This window comes from Amyelois transitella, chromosome 16 (genome assembly GCF_032362555.1).
Source record: "Amyelois transitella isolate CPQ chromosome 16, ilAmyTran1.1, whole genome shotgun sequence".
NCBI classification, from domain to species: Eukaryota; Metazoa; Arthropoda; class Insecta; order Lepidoptera; family Pyralidae; genus Amyelois; species Amyelois transitella.
In genome coordinates, this window is record NC_083519.1 from 1,188,938 (window position 1) to 1,203,459 (window position 14,522).

General features: G+C 37.6%; 1 protein-coding gene across 1 annotated transcript in view; it reads right to left on the bottom strand.

Moving 5' to 3' along the window:
• Window positions 1-909: 909 nt before the first annotated feature.
• Window positions 910-14,522, bottom strand: part of LOC106138925 (bumetanide-sensitive sodium-(potassium)-chloride cotransporter) — a 45,775-nt gene continuing 32,162 nt past the window's right edge. Inside the window, exons 14-24 of the mRNA XM_060948535.1 lie at window positions 14,057-14,156; window positions 13,598-13,709; window positions 12,675-12,809; window positions 10,948-11,054; window positions 9,818-9,954; window positions 8,167-8,226; window positions 7,151-7,268; window positions 5,014-5,144; window positions 4,029-4,143; window positions 3,507-3,655; window positions 910-2,357 (exon numbers count right to left, since the gene is read on the bottom strand). Coding sequence (XP_060804518.1) covers window positions 2,110-2,357; window positions 3,507-3,655; window positions 4,029-4,143; window positions 5,014-5,144; window positions 7,151-7,268; window positions 8,167-8,226; window positions 9,818-9,954; window positions 10,948-11,054; window positions 12,675-12,809; window positions 13,598-13,709; window positions 14,057-14,156 — 1,412 coding nt within the window. The 3' untranslated portion in view covers window positions 910-2,109. The remainder of the gene's footprint in view (window positions 2,358-3,506; window positions 3,656-4,028; window positions 4,144-5,013; window positions 5,145-7,150; window positions 7,269-8,166; window positions 8,227-9,817; window positions 9,955-10,947; window positions 11,055-12,674; window positions 12,810-13,597; window positions 13,710-14,056; window positions 14,157-14,522) is intronic.

The window sequence follows — 14,522 nt, forward strand, 5'->3', positions numbered from 1 at the left end:
AATACGATAATTAGGCCGCCATATACAATGTCAAAATATATAAAAAGTCAATACAGTAAAATATTTTATCTACAAGGTTAGGTACCTCAAAATACGTACAAAAATATACAGCTACATTTCATTAGTAATAAATATTGTAAAAATCGTCCAAAACGTACTAAATATGTAACTAGAATTGTATACATGGATCGTTATATTGATCATAATAAAAAATATAGATTTTCCAAAAGTATGTCTTTGTAACAGGCACTATTTCATTATGAAAGATTTTCTGCTTAACAAAACATTTATCAAATGTCAAAACTATTCGAGATTAGAATTGCATTAAGATCTATTTTACTTTGAATTTTTTTACATATATTTTTTAACTTTACTTTTTTTTTCTAATATAGTGCACTTCACTTAAATGTACATAACACTAATATAGTTAGGTGCCTGCAAAACTTTTCGCAAATACACACAAACTCACACATAAAATATTTGTCACACAAAGAAACAAAAATTTGTAAAACACTGCCAATCAAAACCATTTTCAACATAACTAATTACAATATTAATACAATCCGATATTTCTTAAATGCTAAATATTACATAAACTAATTTCAATGATTTGTATGTAATAATCACACTGGACTATTGTGGTTTACTTTTAGTTTCAGATTTGTTTTGATTAAAACTGTGCGAATTTTTAAGAGATTCAAAAACATAGACAAAAAGTAAATTTACAGATCCAAAGAAAAACAATGAAAATAAATCAATAAATAAAACAATTGTGACAAAAAAGGATAATATTTTCTTTGAAAACAATCACTATTTCGTAACAGAAATCATAAAATAAATATAAATAAATAAATTAAATGTAAAATTAAAATAACATAATTAATACAGAAAGTACACAGATCCCTTGAAAGTTTAAAGATAATGTAAAAAAAAAATATTCGTAAAACACCATTACCAAAAAAAAACAAGTATATGTACAAGTTTAAAAGACAATTTGATGTCATTGTATTTGTATCAAATGGCATTATGAAGATAAAAAGTATAATATGTTGAAGAAAATTAAGTTTTAGTCAGCTTTTTACTATTAACGCTTCAGAACCTTTATTTCATGATTCCAGTTCACGTCATAGAGCAATAAAGTTAATTAAAAGGAGATTCTTTTTTAAAATTCAGGTGCACTAATAATATGAACGAGTGCAAGTTTAGAGGCAGCGGCACAATAAACTGTACTGCAGCTTTTTACAAGTCGCTTGGTAAAAAGTTAACTTGCTTGAACATAATTACTAATACTTATAAACAACGGTTAGAAATTATCCGAGTCATTTACTGGCGGTAATTGTCAAAGAGAAATTGGTCCGAAAATGGTTAATGTTAGTTTATCAGAACATATTTCAAAGTCGCTTCCTGTGAAACAACTATAGAAAAAGACAATAATACAATGTAACTCTTAAGAATACAACGTTAAAATCGCCTTGTCTCACCTCACCAACAAAACTATCGTCTGTGCTGAATCGGTAAAGTAACGCGAATGAGTCTCGCACCGTCGATAAAACACATTTTTTATATTATTTATAAATACTACAGGTACTAAACGGCACGTTACTCATGTAACTAACAACTTAACGGTAGAAGAACATTTTGCATCGCAGACGAAGCTGTAGCCGGCTGGTTTTCAGTCGCTCGGTGACCACGGATCATTGTAACATGATTCGAAATGTCCGAGACAAAATAAAAGTACGTTACGTGCGCGTTTAACACCTTTAGTATTTAAATATGTTTACACTAGCTGTGCCCGCGACTTCGTTCGCTTGGAAAAGTTATTTTGGGGATCATTGAAGCCCTCAAGGATGAATAATTTTCCCCATTTTTTTTACAATTTCCTTTACTACTTCGCTCCTAAAAGTTGCAGCGTAATATTATATAGCCTAAAGCCAAAATGGTCTACTCAACACAAAAATAAATTTTCAATTCGAACCAATAGTTTCTAATATAAACGCATTCAAACAAACAAACAAACAAACAAACCTCCACCTCCACAACATTAGTATAGACATCACTTTCCACGCGAGAAACAACGAGAAACCGTATCTTTTTTTACATCACCACATCTCAAGAGTAGAACGTGAGAACGGCCGCGTGATTGCCCCTCACCAGCAGCACCCTATCCGCGGCCGTGGCGATGGCGTGCAGCCACGCCAGGTACAGCGCGGGCGGCACCACGCCGCGCCTGCGCGGGAGTGGCAGCGTCACGCACACGAGCCGCGCGCCCGCCGACTGCGACGCGATGAGTTCGCGCAGTCGCAGGTGGCGGTGGGTGCGATCGCGGGCGGCGAGCAAGTCCGCTTCTGTGATGCCGGCTGAAAATTAAATACATACATACATACATAAAATCACGCCTCTTTCCCGGAGGGGTAGGCAGAGACTACCTCTTTCCACGATCCCTGCATACTAATTTTAAAATTAAATACAATTATAAATATATCGGATTACTGTAAATCTGACAAAGAAAATTATTAAAATGTCTAATCTAAAAACAGTCGAACGTGGAATCATAAGTATGCTTAAACTGATTTTAAACTTTCGCGTTGCATTGTACTAAGTATTAATTATAAATACTACAGGTATTAAACGCGCACGTCGACTCAGTCAGTCAGCGAGATTCGCTCGTTGACCACGGATCATTGTAACATAGTTCGAATAAAAACAGGTACGTTACATCGTTCGGTTAAAATAAAGGTACGTTACATACGCTTTTAATACCTGTATGTAGTATTTATTAATATCATAGTATACTTCTCACAGAATTAGGCAGGGTGGCCATGTAGTATGTCATGTGTAACGCAATCTGTCTATTCTTCATATATCAATCGTATAAAGGCGTGATGTATGTGTGTTAATACAAATATATCCTACTAATATTATAAATGCGAAAGTTTATATGTCAGTATGGATGTTTGTTACTCTTTCACGCAAAAACTACTGAACCGATTACGATTAAATTTGGTATGTAGGTAGCTGAAGACCCAGAATAACATAAAGGCTACTTTTTATCCCGGAATTCCCGCGGGATTGATAGGGTTTCCACGCGGGCGGCCCCTAGTGTACAATAAAGAACACATAACACCAAAATAATGGCTTAAATTTCCAAAATTCCCAACACCCAAGTAACTAACACTCCGGATCCGGAGACAAACCTTCGTGGTTTTTAGTCAGTTTAATTTTTTTTGTACTTATTATTTTGATAAGAAATAACTGATCCAAATTCAAAATTATAGGATACTTCATATCGCTTAATAATTCTCAAAACGTATCGTTTAACAACATTGGTTGACGTCAAATAAATTACTTAAAACTAAGTTTACTGCCGCTTCCAAGGCGTCAGTGCAGAAGAAGCGGTAACAAACTGCACTGCGGCATTTTCTTCAACAACGTCAACTTCACAATATCAATTAAACTTAGAATAGAATGTGGACGAGAGAATACAGTCCAATAAATTAACCACTTACTTTGATCATTGCTTTCGTCACTGGTCTTGAAAGGTGCTATGAGCCTCTCAAAATAGGCTAACGTGGAGTCCCGCGGACGCTTGGTTATATCCGGGATCATTTTCAGGGCCGAATAGTCTATACGGAACTTGGATAGAAGTGATGCCATGCTGTAAAGAAAAAAAAATATGATTATTTCCACTATTGAAGGTTCTTTAGTGCCGTGTGGTTTATTACACCATTAGAAAAGAAACAATAGGACCGCTCCATCTCATTCTTATGGATGTCGTAAAACGCGACTAAGGGATGGGCTCGATGAATCGAGAAGAATCCCAAGTTTATAAAACTTGGGATTCTTCTTTTAGGCGACAGACTAGCACTATTTGAATCTCAATTCTATCATTAAGCCAAACAGCTGAACGTGGCCATTCAGTCTTTTCAAGACTGTTGGCTCTGTGTACCCCGCAAGGGATATAGACGTGTCCATATGTATATACGTATGTATGTTCTTGTAAAAGAATGAGTGAATGTTGAATGACTTACTTCCTCTCCTCGATCTCCATTTCAGTATTTTTATTGGCGAGTGTGAACACGCGGAGCGGACTGGAGGCCCACGCGCGGCGCGTCGACAGGATGTACGGCAGCAGCAGGGTTAGACCTGACGCACAGTTTCATTTTGTTAACGTGTTAAAAGTTCGCCGTGTGGTTTTAGACACTTTAGAATAGAAACACTCCATATCTTTCCCTGGTTTACGGCACTAAAGAATAGGACCACTCTATCCCGTTGCCATGGATATCGTAAAATGTGATTAAAGGAAAGACTTATAAACTTGGGATTCTTCTTTTAGGCGATGAACTAGCAACCTGTCACTATTTCAATTCCATCATAAAGCCTTATAGCTGAACACGGCCCTTAAGTCTCTTCAAGACTGTTCGTTTCTACCCCGCAAGGGATAAAGACGTGATTGTATTTATCGATTATTGACGGCCTCTGTGGCGCAGCGGTAGTACGCTTGGCTGTGACACCGGAGGTCCCGGGTTCGAATCCCGGCCAGGGCATGATGAGAAAAGAACTTTTTCAGATCGACCTGGGTCTTGTATGTTTATCTATATTTATTTTTATATATTTTATTTATTTTAAACATATAGCATCTTTGAGTTGGTATCTCGTAACACAAGTCTCGCACTTACTTCGAGGCTAACTCAATCTGTGTAATTTATCCCGTATATATTTATTTACATATATGTATATAGTACCTGGTTGGTACCTGACCGAGCTTTGCTCGGTCAACCAGAGATGGCGCTGATATAGTTTCTTAAAACGCGGTTGTTGAAATGTTTATATATCATGGGAACCGAGCATATCTCGAACCTAGGACCTTGATAAATCGATTCCTTGAGCCGAAAAGCCCCTAATCTGTAACTTTCATGAAAATCGTTGGAGCCGTTTCCGAGATCCTGATTATATATATACAAGAATTGCTCGTTTGAATATATTAGATAGATAGATAAAACAAAAGTGATTCACCCCCATCATCGTACAGCCACCACACGTCGACGGTGCCCGCCTGCCGCTTGGTGAACTGCTCCACGGACGTGAACGAGGACGCGCGCCGCGTGCCCGCCAGCGCTCTACGCACTACGCCGCCCACGCCGCGGCTGGGAACCGAGTAATTTTATTATTAGTAAACTAGAGGCCGCCCGCGACTTCGTCCGCATGGAAACCCTATCAATCCCGCGGGAACTCTGGGATAAAAAGTAGCCTATGTGTTATTCTGGGTCTTCAGCTACCTACATACCAAATTTCATGGTAATCGGTTCAGTAGTTTTTGCGTGAAAGAGTAACAAACATCCATACATCCATACAAACTTTCGCCTTTATAATAGTAGTAGGATTTTATTTGACGAAATATTCGTATTGACATAATCAGTTCTACATTCATACATGTTTTTTTAATGTAGACAATGTGCATTCGTCCACGATTTAGATTTAAGAGATCTATATTTGTAAATTGACGTCCTATGAAAATGCTGCAGTGTAGTTTGTTCCGCCGCTTCTTCTGCACATGCGCTTTGGAAGCGGTAGTAGTTATAATTAGATTTAAGTGATGTGACGTCAATAAGTGATACCTTGTATCCAATTTTGAAAATAAATCTATTCTATTCTATTCTAGTAATGACATACACATACATACATTAGTGCCGTGTGGTGCCGTGTGGTTCCTGGCACCAATACAATAAAAGAATAGGACCACTCCATCTCTTTCCCGTGGATGTCGTAAAAGGCGACTAAGGGATAGGCTTACAAACTTGGAATTCTTTTTTTAGGCGATGGGCTAGCAACCTGTCACTAGTTGAATCTCAATTCTATCGTTAAGCCAAATAGCTGAACGTGGCCATTCAGTCTTTTCAAGACTTTTGGCTCTGTCTACCCCGCAAGGGATATAGACGTGACCATATGTATGTATGTATGTATACATACATATATATGGTCACGTCTATGTCCCTTGCGGGGTTGAAGTTTGTTGGTAGTAATAACTTCTTCCCTATTATTACATACATACATATGGTCACGTCTATATCCCTTGCGGGGTAGACAGAGCCAACAGTCTTGAAAAGACTGAATGGCCACGTTCAGCTATTTGGCTTAATGATATAATTGAGATTCAAATAGTGACAAGTTGCTAGCCCATCAGCTATTCCCTATTATTAGATATTATAAACATGCAGTGCAGTGGAAGTACATCTTTTTATTTATGGATTGATCGATGACAAAACATTCAGTGGCATTATATATAGAATATAAACTCCTTTCTAGTATCAGAATACAATAGGGGTAGACAGAGCTAACAGTCTTGAAAAGACTGAATGGCCACGTTCAGCTGTTTGGCTTAATGATAGAATTGAGATTCAAATAGTGACAGGTTGCTAGCCCATCGCCTAAAAAAGAATCCCTCAAGTTTGTAAGCCTATCCCTTAGTCGCCTTTTATGACATCCACGGGAAAGAGATGGAGTGGTCCTATTCTTTTTTGTATCGGTGCCGGGAACCACACGGTACATACATACATAAAATCACGCCTCCTTCCCGGAGGGGTAGGCAGAGACTACATCTTTCCGCTTGCCACGAACTCTGCATACTTCCTTCCTTCTAAGCTCGGCTGTTTCGGGTACTCTTGACCTGACCCTTTGCCAGGACGTCCTTAATTTGATCAAGATACATATTCAGTCATATAATTACGTCTATACCCCTTGCGGGGTAGACAGAGCCAGATGTCTTGAAAAGCTGACTAGCCACGTTCAGCTGTTTGCGAGGGAAGCTGGTCATTTAGGAAAGTGCCGTGTGGTTCCCGGCACAAATACAAAAAAGAATAGGACCACTCCATCTCTTTCCCATGGATGTCGTTAAAGGCGACTAAGGGTATAGGCTTACAAATTTGGTTTTTTTTAAGGCGATAAGCTAGTAACCTTTCACTATTTCAATCTAATTCTATCATTAAGCCAAATAGCTGAACGTGGCCATTCAGTCTTTTCAAGACTGTTGGCTCTGTCTAACCCACAAGGGACATAGAAGTGACCATATGTATGTATTAGAAAAATGGATCGACAATGATCTAACATAAGTTAGGTTGCCATGCAAAGATGGCGTAAAAATAAAAATATTCACCTCTCCTTCTGTTTATGAGCGCCATCTTTGTCATTCTGATCCGCAGCGCCGGGGTCGGCCACCACGCCCGCCCGCCTCAGCTGCGGCGATCCCATTGACACGTCTGATATACTACTACCTGTAATTTGTAAATGTGTTTTTTTAAAGATAAATATGTATTGATAGATATGTGGATAGATACGTAGATATGCGGTAAGGAATTGGAAGCGGTAGTAGATATAGTTAAGCTTTATGTGACGTCTGTCTATAAGTGATACTTTGTATCCACTTTTGTAAATAAATGTATTCTATTTTATTCTATTCTACATAGAAAAAAAAAGTTTTATTAATAATATTTACAGGACATGCGTATGACGCATATAGGTAATCTAAGAAAACGAAACAACTTAAAAATAATAATGTCGAATTGAGAACCTTCTCCGTTTTTTGAATACATACATACATATGATCACGTCTATATCCCTTGCGGGGTAGACAGAGCCAACAGTCTTGAAAAGACTGAATGGCCACGTTCAGCTATTTGGCTTAATGATAGAATTGAGATTCTAATAGTGACAGGTTGCTAGCCCATCGCCTAAAAGAAGAAACCCAAGTTTTTAAGCCTATCCCTTAGACGCCTTTTACGACATCCATGGGAAAGAGATGGAGTGGTCCTATTCTTTTTTGTATTGGTGCCGGGAACCACACGGCACTCCGCTTTTTGAAGTAGGTAAAATAGCTGTGATGGTAGGAGGTTGGCGAGAAGTTGATTACAATATAAAATGACTAACAAGGAAATCCAAGAAAAAACTAAGAAATTATATGAGAATACATAATATCAAAATGAATTTTGGCATGTATAAAGTGTACAAAGGCATTTATAATTTTATTGAAATAACCCGAAGCATTATTTATAAATCAAATGTCACACATAAATTGGTACCAATTCTAAGTATTGTATAGGTAGGATATGGTATAGTAAAAGATTAAGGCGTATATCACACTGATGAAAATATGAATGTAAGCTAGGTACTCACCAACGGAATGGTTCAAGCTCTCAGTAGATTTTGACTCTTTGTAGTTATCGCCCATCGACCCTGCACAATGCGGTGTGGTGATCAAAGCGCACATACAAACAGATGGACCAATGGCAATTGGTATTTACTTGATTCAAAATTAATTCCATATACATATTAAATTTATATTTCTATATCAATTTATATAATTAAAATGTCGCGCATTAATCTAGGAACCCCCTTTTTTTAAAACGTGTTTTTAATGTTTCATTTGAAACGTCAAACACGTCCATGATGTGACGTCACTGTAAATGTAAACTAAACTAATTGTGTGTAAACGAAACAAGTCCCTACACATCATGTCAAGTCAAATATTTGTATTACAATACTATGACGTAAGAGCACAGATAATAAATAGACTAACATGGCGGACAGTGTTTGCGCTCGTTTTTTTTTTAATATGATATTCAATTAATGTTTGGGACATTATATATAGTTTGGCCAAAATAACCAAAATGGCCAAAATAACAATTAAAAACTAATAAGGACCAACTGGAAAAAAAGCCAACTAGCCTATGGGTATAAAGACAACTCTGGCATAAATTGGTTAGGAGTTTCAATTCAAATTTGATCAAGTACAATTAGGAGCACAGACACATACATAAACAAACTTCTTTGCAGTTGCCTGTACGCATCTAAAGTATAATTATGCATGTAACATTGTATTGGTGGGAAATTAGTTGTATAAATTGAAATTCGAACTAAATCTTAATAGAAGCGGAAAAAATGGGGTATCACGCTTATGAAGTCGCGGACAAAAGCCTATAATTAAGTAGTAGTAGCCATCAGTCCAACATTATTAAAATAAAAATTAACACACAATAGGTTAATAGCAAATGACTTAAATTTATACACAATAGTTATATTATAAAACACATTATACTCGTTACATTTCTTATTCTAAGGGCGAATGTGATAGAAACACTTCATCTTTTATTTTGGGAGTCGAAGAAGGCGACTAAATACTAGTGCATCAAAAATTCCCAACTCGGGTTAGTATATCAAGCCGCCCAGGTAGTAGACCGTTACAACTTTGAAAAATTATATCATTACATGCTGTTTTTGTAACCCATGATTTTTAACCACTCAATAATTCTATTGAGAGTACACTATGTTGAAAAAACTACCTAACAACAATTAAATTAGTAACAGACACATACATACATGTCAGCCAACAGTTTTGAAAAGACTGATAGGCCTCGTTCAACTGTTTGTCTTGATGATAGAATTGAGTTGATATAGTGACAGATTGTTAGCCCGTCGGCCTAAAAAAAGAATCCCAAGTTTGTAAGCCTATACCTTAGTCGCCTTTTACGACATCCATGAGAAAGAGATGTAGTGGCCGAATTCTTTTTTCTCTTGATGCTGGAAACCATATAATGTTAATGAGTTTAGGAACTACTCGCCCACGTAACTAAAATCTGACTCAATCCAATGGAAACGAACATGAGTGGGCGAGAGGGAAAGAGAGAAAGAGAGAAAGAAAGAGAAAAAGAGAAAAAGAGAGAAAGAAAGAGAAAAAGAGAGAAAGAGAAAGAGAAAGAGAGAAAGAGAGAGAAAGAGAGAAAGAGAGAAAGAAAGAGACAGAGAGAAAGAGAAGAGTACGACATACTGGGCACAGCGCACAGGTCTGCGCCGGCGGCGGGCGCGTGCAGGAAGGCGCGCAGGTCGTCGTCCAGCGCCGCGTCGGCGCGCTGCCCGCCCTCCACGCGCACCAGCGCCAGCGCCATGTGCACGTCCAGGGCTTTGCTGCGATAACACGTCCAAATTTATCATTTTACTCGTACCGTGGACCCCCGATAATCCGGCCCCTGTCTAATACGGCGCCCACTGTAGTCCGACATGTCTTAAAATATATATATACATATGTATTTGGCAATCTTCGCTAATGTAGATCATGCAATTTTGAACGCAAACTAAATTGAGATACGGTTTGAACTGGTTACAACCGCTATTGTACTCGACACGTAAGTATTGTTTTACTTAGTTCAAACTTAGAATCTTATCATTGGATATGTAATTAGTCGGATTACAATGTAGTCTTTTGTAAAAAAAGTCCGGACTATAGGGGGTATTAGGCAGTGCTCTATAATCCGATAAATCCGATAGTCCAACAATGCCCTGCATAATGTTTGACAGATTACCAGAGGTCCACTGTATTGCCCTCTTAAAGACCCCCGGGGACCCTTCATAATCTACCTCCTGGCGTTAATTTCGGTAATATCCACTACCTCTACCTGGAGAGGAACCCGGGATCGACCCGCCTTTTGACCATGATCCTTGACCATGAGGATTGGATGAGTCAGGTTTTTACACGAACCGACTCCCGTTTGACCTCCGCAACCTTTGCAGAGGAACCTTACTCATATTGTTACATCACAATACTATAAAGCAAATGTCACTTTCTGCGTGTATCCCTATGTCTGTATGTGTGCTTGAATCTTCAAAACTACACAACGGATTTTGATATATAATTAAATGGTGATTCAAATGGAAGGAATTTATGTATTAAATGCTACCCGTGCGAAACTAGGACGGGTCGCTAGTGATATATAAGCCTATATGACTATATGAAAATACCAATGTGAGTGAATACATACATAAAATCACGCCTCTTTCCCGGAGGGGTAGGCCGAGACTACCTCTTTTCACTTTTCGCTTCATCCACATTCACAACTCTCTTCATGCAAGCTCGTTCATTCATCAACTTTCAAATAAGATGGGAATTAATATCAAACTTACTGCATAACCTCCACGTAGTCGACCATATCGTTCCGGTCGCAAGTAAGCCAGTCTTCCTTGAAGCCCATCATGAGAATGTTCGGCTTCAGCTTGCCCAAACCGCTCGTCTGTTAAATTATATAAATAGGCTATTACACTCTTTTTTGAAAACTGTTTTAAATCAATCCTGAGACTGTGTTATACCTATAGAATTTTTATTAAAATTTTTTGAAGCCGAAAAGTGCTCTAAAAACGATTTATTATTTATGATTTTGTATTTTCGCGCGAAAACGCCATCCGCCATGCTGTTTTGACTCGTGACGTCATACTTTTAGTAAACAATACGGCTCTACGTAAGACTAAAGTAAAAAGATTTTTGTAATAATGAATTACAATACATATTGTTGGTGTCTTGTTCCTGAATGCAAGAATACAAGTATAAAAACACCAGAAAAATTGTGGATTCCACTGCCAAGTGATATTAAAATGAGAAACACTTGGTTGAAATTAGCAAGAAGAGATCCAAAGGCATTGTCTACAAAATCAAGATTGTATTTCTGTGAAGACCACTTTGATGTAAGTTAGCATTCATTGTAAATAGTAAAGTAACAACAAGTCATGTTAATATAACACCAACAACCTTTGAGTACTTACTTTTAGGTTATGTTATGGACGCAAAAAATTTCGCCACCATCAACGTATTAATCCTCGGTAGATTTATATTGTCTGCTTTCACAAAACCGTCTTCCATAATTCTATTAAATTATTAAAGAGTAAAAACCCAAAAACGTGATAGAAATTTTAAAATTTCAAAATAAACAGAGCCTGACATCATCAATATGTTTTCGATTCGATATTTGTTTACTAAAAGTATGACGTCACGTCAGTACCCAACATGGCGGATAGCGTTTTCTACTTTTGAAGAACAGATTAAAAAAGAGGATTTTTTAAATTGAATTATAAAATCCATATTGCACTTTTATGAATAATGATCGATGTTTTTCTTTTATTTTTTACAAAATCTATAAGATACGTGCATTTTTATATTTTTTTTTACATGGTGTAAAATAGCCTATTGTCTTAACAAAGTCGATATAATCATTATTTTTAATGCTCATATTCTTTTTTAAATAATTATTTGCATAAAATTCTCAAAGTTACTTTTAATTTGAAAACAAAATTCAAAAGCTTAATTTAAAGGTAACTTAGACTAATCCAAGGCGTTCCCATCTCTGCATTTCAAGACTCTTTAGTCTGATATATTTTATTCCCTCCATCTTAATCTTAATAAATGAATAACACACCAGGAAAACTAACTTGTATGAGCGCACTAGCGCCATCTTTAAAGCTATAATCATCTGCAAGAGTGTAGAACGACTTTATCTTCCTGCGGTTGAACCAGTGATACGCACGGTAGCTTACATATCCGTAAGGAGTTATATTTAATTCCGAACTAACCTGTATGAGCGCACTAGCGCCATCTTTGAAGCTACAATCGTCCACAACAGTGTAGAACGCCTTTATCTCCCTACGGTTGAACGAGTGATATGCCCGGTAGAACGGTAGCTTAAATATCCTTAAGGAGTTATATTTAATTCCAAACTAACCTGTATGAGCGCACTAGCGCCATCTTTGAAGCTACAATCGTCCACAACAGTGTAGAACGCCTTTATCTTCCTACGGTTGAAACAGTGATATGCACGGTAGCTTACATATCCGTAAGGAGATATATTTTATTCCAAACTAACCTGTATGAGCGCACTAGCGCCATCTTTGAAGCTACAATCGTCCACAACAGTGTAGAACGCCTTTATCTTCCTACGGTTGAACCACTGGTACGTACGACTCGCTAACGCCTCTCGAGCTCGGTGACTCACTTGGCCCTATGGAAACATATTAAATCCATATATATTATAATTAAATAGTAACTGACCGATGTCTGTACTTGAATGATATTGCCAAACGATCGATATGCCCCCGAGATATGGCACGTGTGATGCTGTTTTAATCGCGCGAAAAACTATCGCTGTTTCGATTTTATTATAACGCGACAGAGATAATTTTTCGCGCGATATAAACGGCGTCGCGCAATACCATGCTACGGAAGCTGAGTATCGGAGCCTAAAATGTGATTGTAAGAATTTGTGTCTGTATGTTTGTATGTGTGTAATCGCAACACGCGAAAAGTTTTGTTCCGATTTTCTGTAACGAGTTAGGTTTGATTCAATTTAAAAACTGTAATATAAAAGTTTCTCCCCCTGATATATATAAAAAAAAATTAAATAACGCCGCATGGCTAACACCTTTGCCTATTGTGATTTTGACACCACATTGTGTCAAATTTTACCCGCAAACGAAATAAAAAAGATCTAAGTACAATTATGCGCGTTTTTACGCATATAGCCCTTATTCGCAGCTTTAATTAAAAGTAATAATGTTATATATCCTACTAATATTATAAATGCGAAAGTTTGTGAGTATATCAGTACGGATGTTTGTTACTCTTTCGTTACTCTTTCGTTAAATTTGGTATGTAGGTAGCTGAAGACCCAGAATAACACATAGGCTACTTTTAATCCCGGAGTTCCCGCGGGATTGATTGGGTTTCCATACGGACGAAGTCGCGGGCGGTCTCTAGTGTATAGTAATAGCTCATAGACGGTATCCTTACCTGAATGATATGTCCGCAGAGCATGAGAGAGAGCCCCTTGGTGAGGAGATACGCGAAGTCTGTCAGTATTGGTCTCTCGGCCGGGAACCCAGTTAGCACCAAGATTTGTGGCCTACGCACAAACATGACATCGTTATAAAAATGAAGAATACCCTTGGAACCGTTACCAACATACAAAGTCATGTTTTTTTTTTTGGTGTTATGTTTTTTTTGCTAATCTAAAGCGCCGTGTCTTTCCTATGGATGTCGTAAAAGGCGACTAAGGGATAGGCGATCTAGTAACCCGTCACTATTTGAATCTCAACTACATCATAAAGCCATACAGCTGAACGTGGCTTTTCAGGCTTTTCGAAACTGTTGGCTGTGTCTATCCCGCCAGGGATATGGACGTGTCTATAATGTATGTATACATGTATAGTTGTGATCAGATAATTTTTTAAGACATATTAATTAACTCACCTGTAATTTTTCACATGTTCCATTACTCTGTTCAGGTGGTGTACTCCGGTCAATGCGGTCTTGTATGTCTGCGCTTGCGTCGTGGAACCCCAGTTCACATCTACAAAAATCATGTTATTTCAATCTATAATCTATAATTCTATAATATTCTATAATAATATTATAAAGCTGAAGAGTTTGTTTGTTTGAACGCGCTAATCTCAGGCACTACTGGTTCGAATTGAAAAATTCTTATAGCGTTGAATAGACCATTTATCGAGGAAGGCTTTAGGCTATATAACATCACGCTGCAACTATAAGGAGCAAAGAAATAATGGAAAAAATCCTCAAGGATGAAAATTATTCAATGATGCCCAAAATAACTATTCCACGCGGACCAATTCGCGGGCACAGCTAGTTATAAGATAAAAAAATAACATACATACATATAGTCACGTCTATATCCCTTGCGAGGTAGATAGAGCCA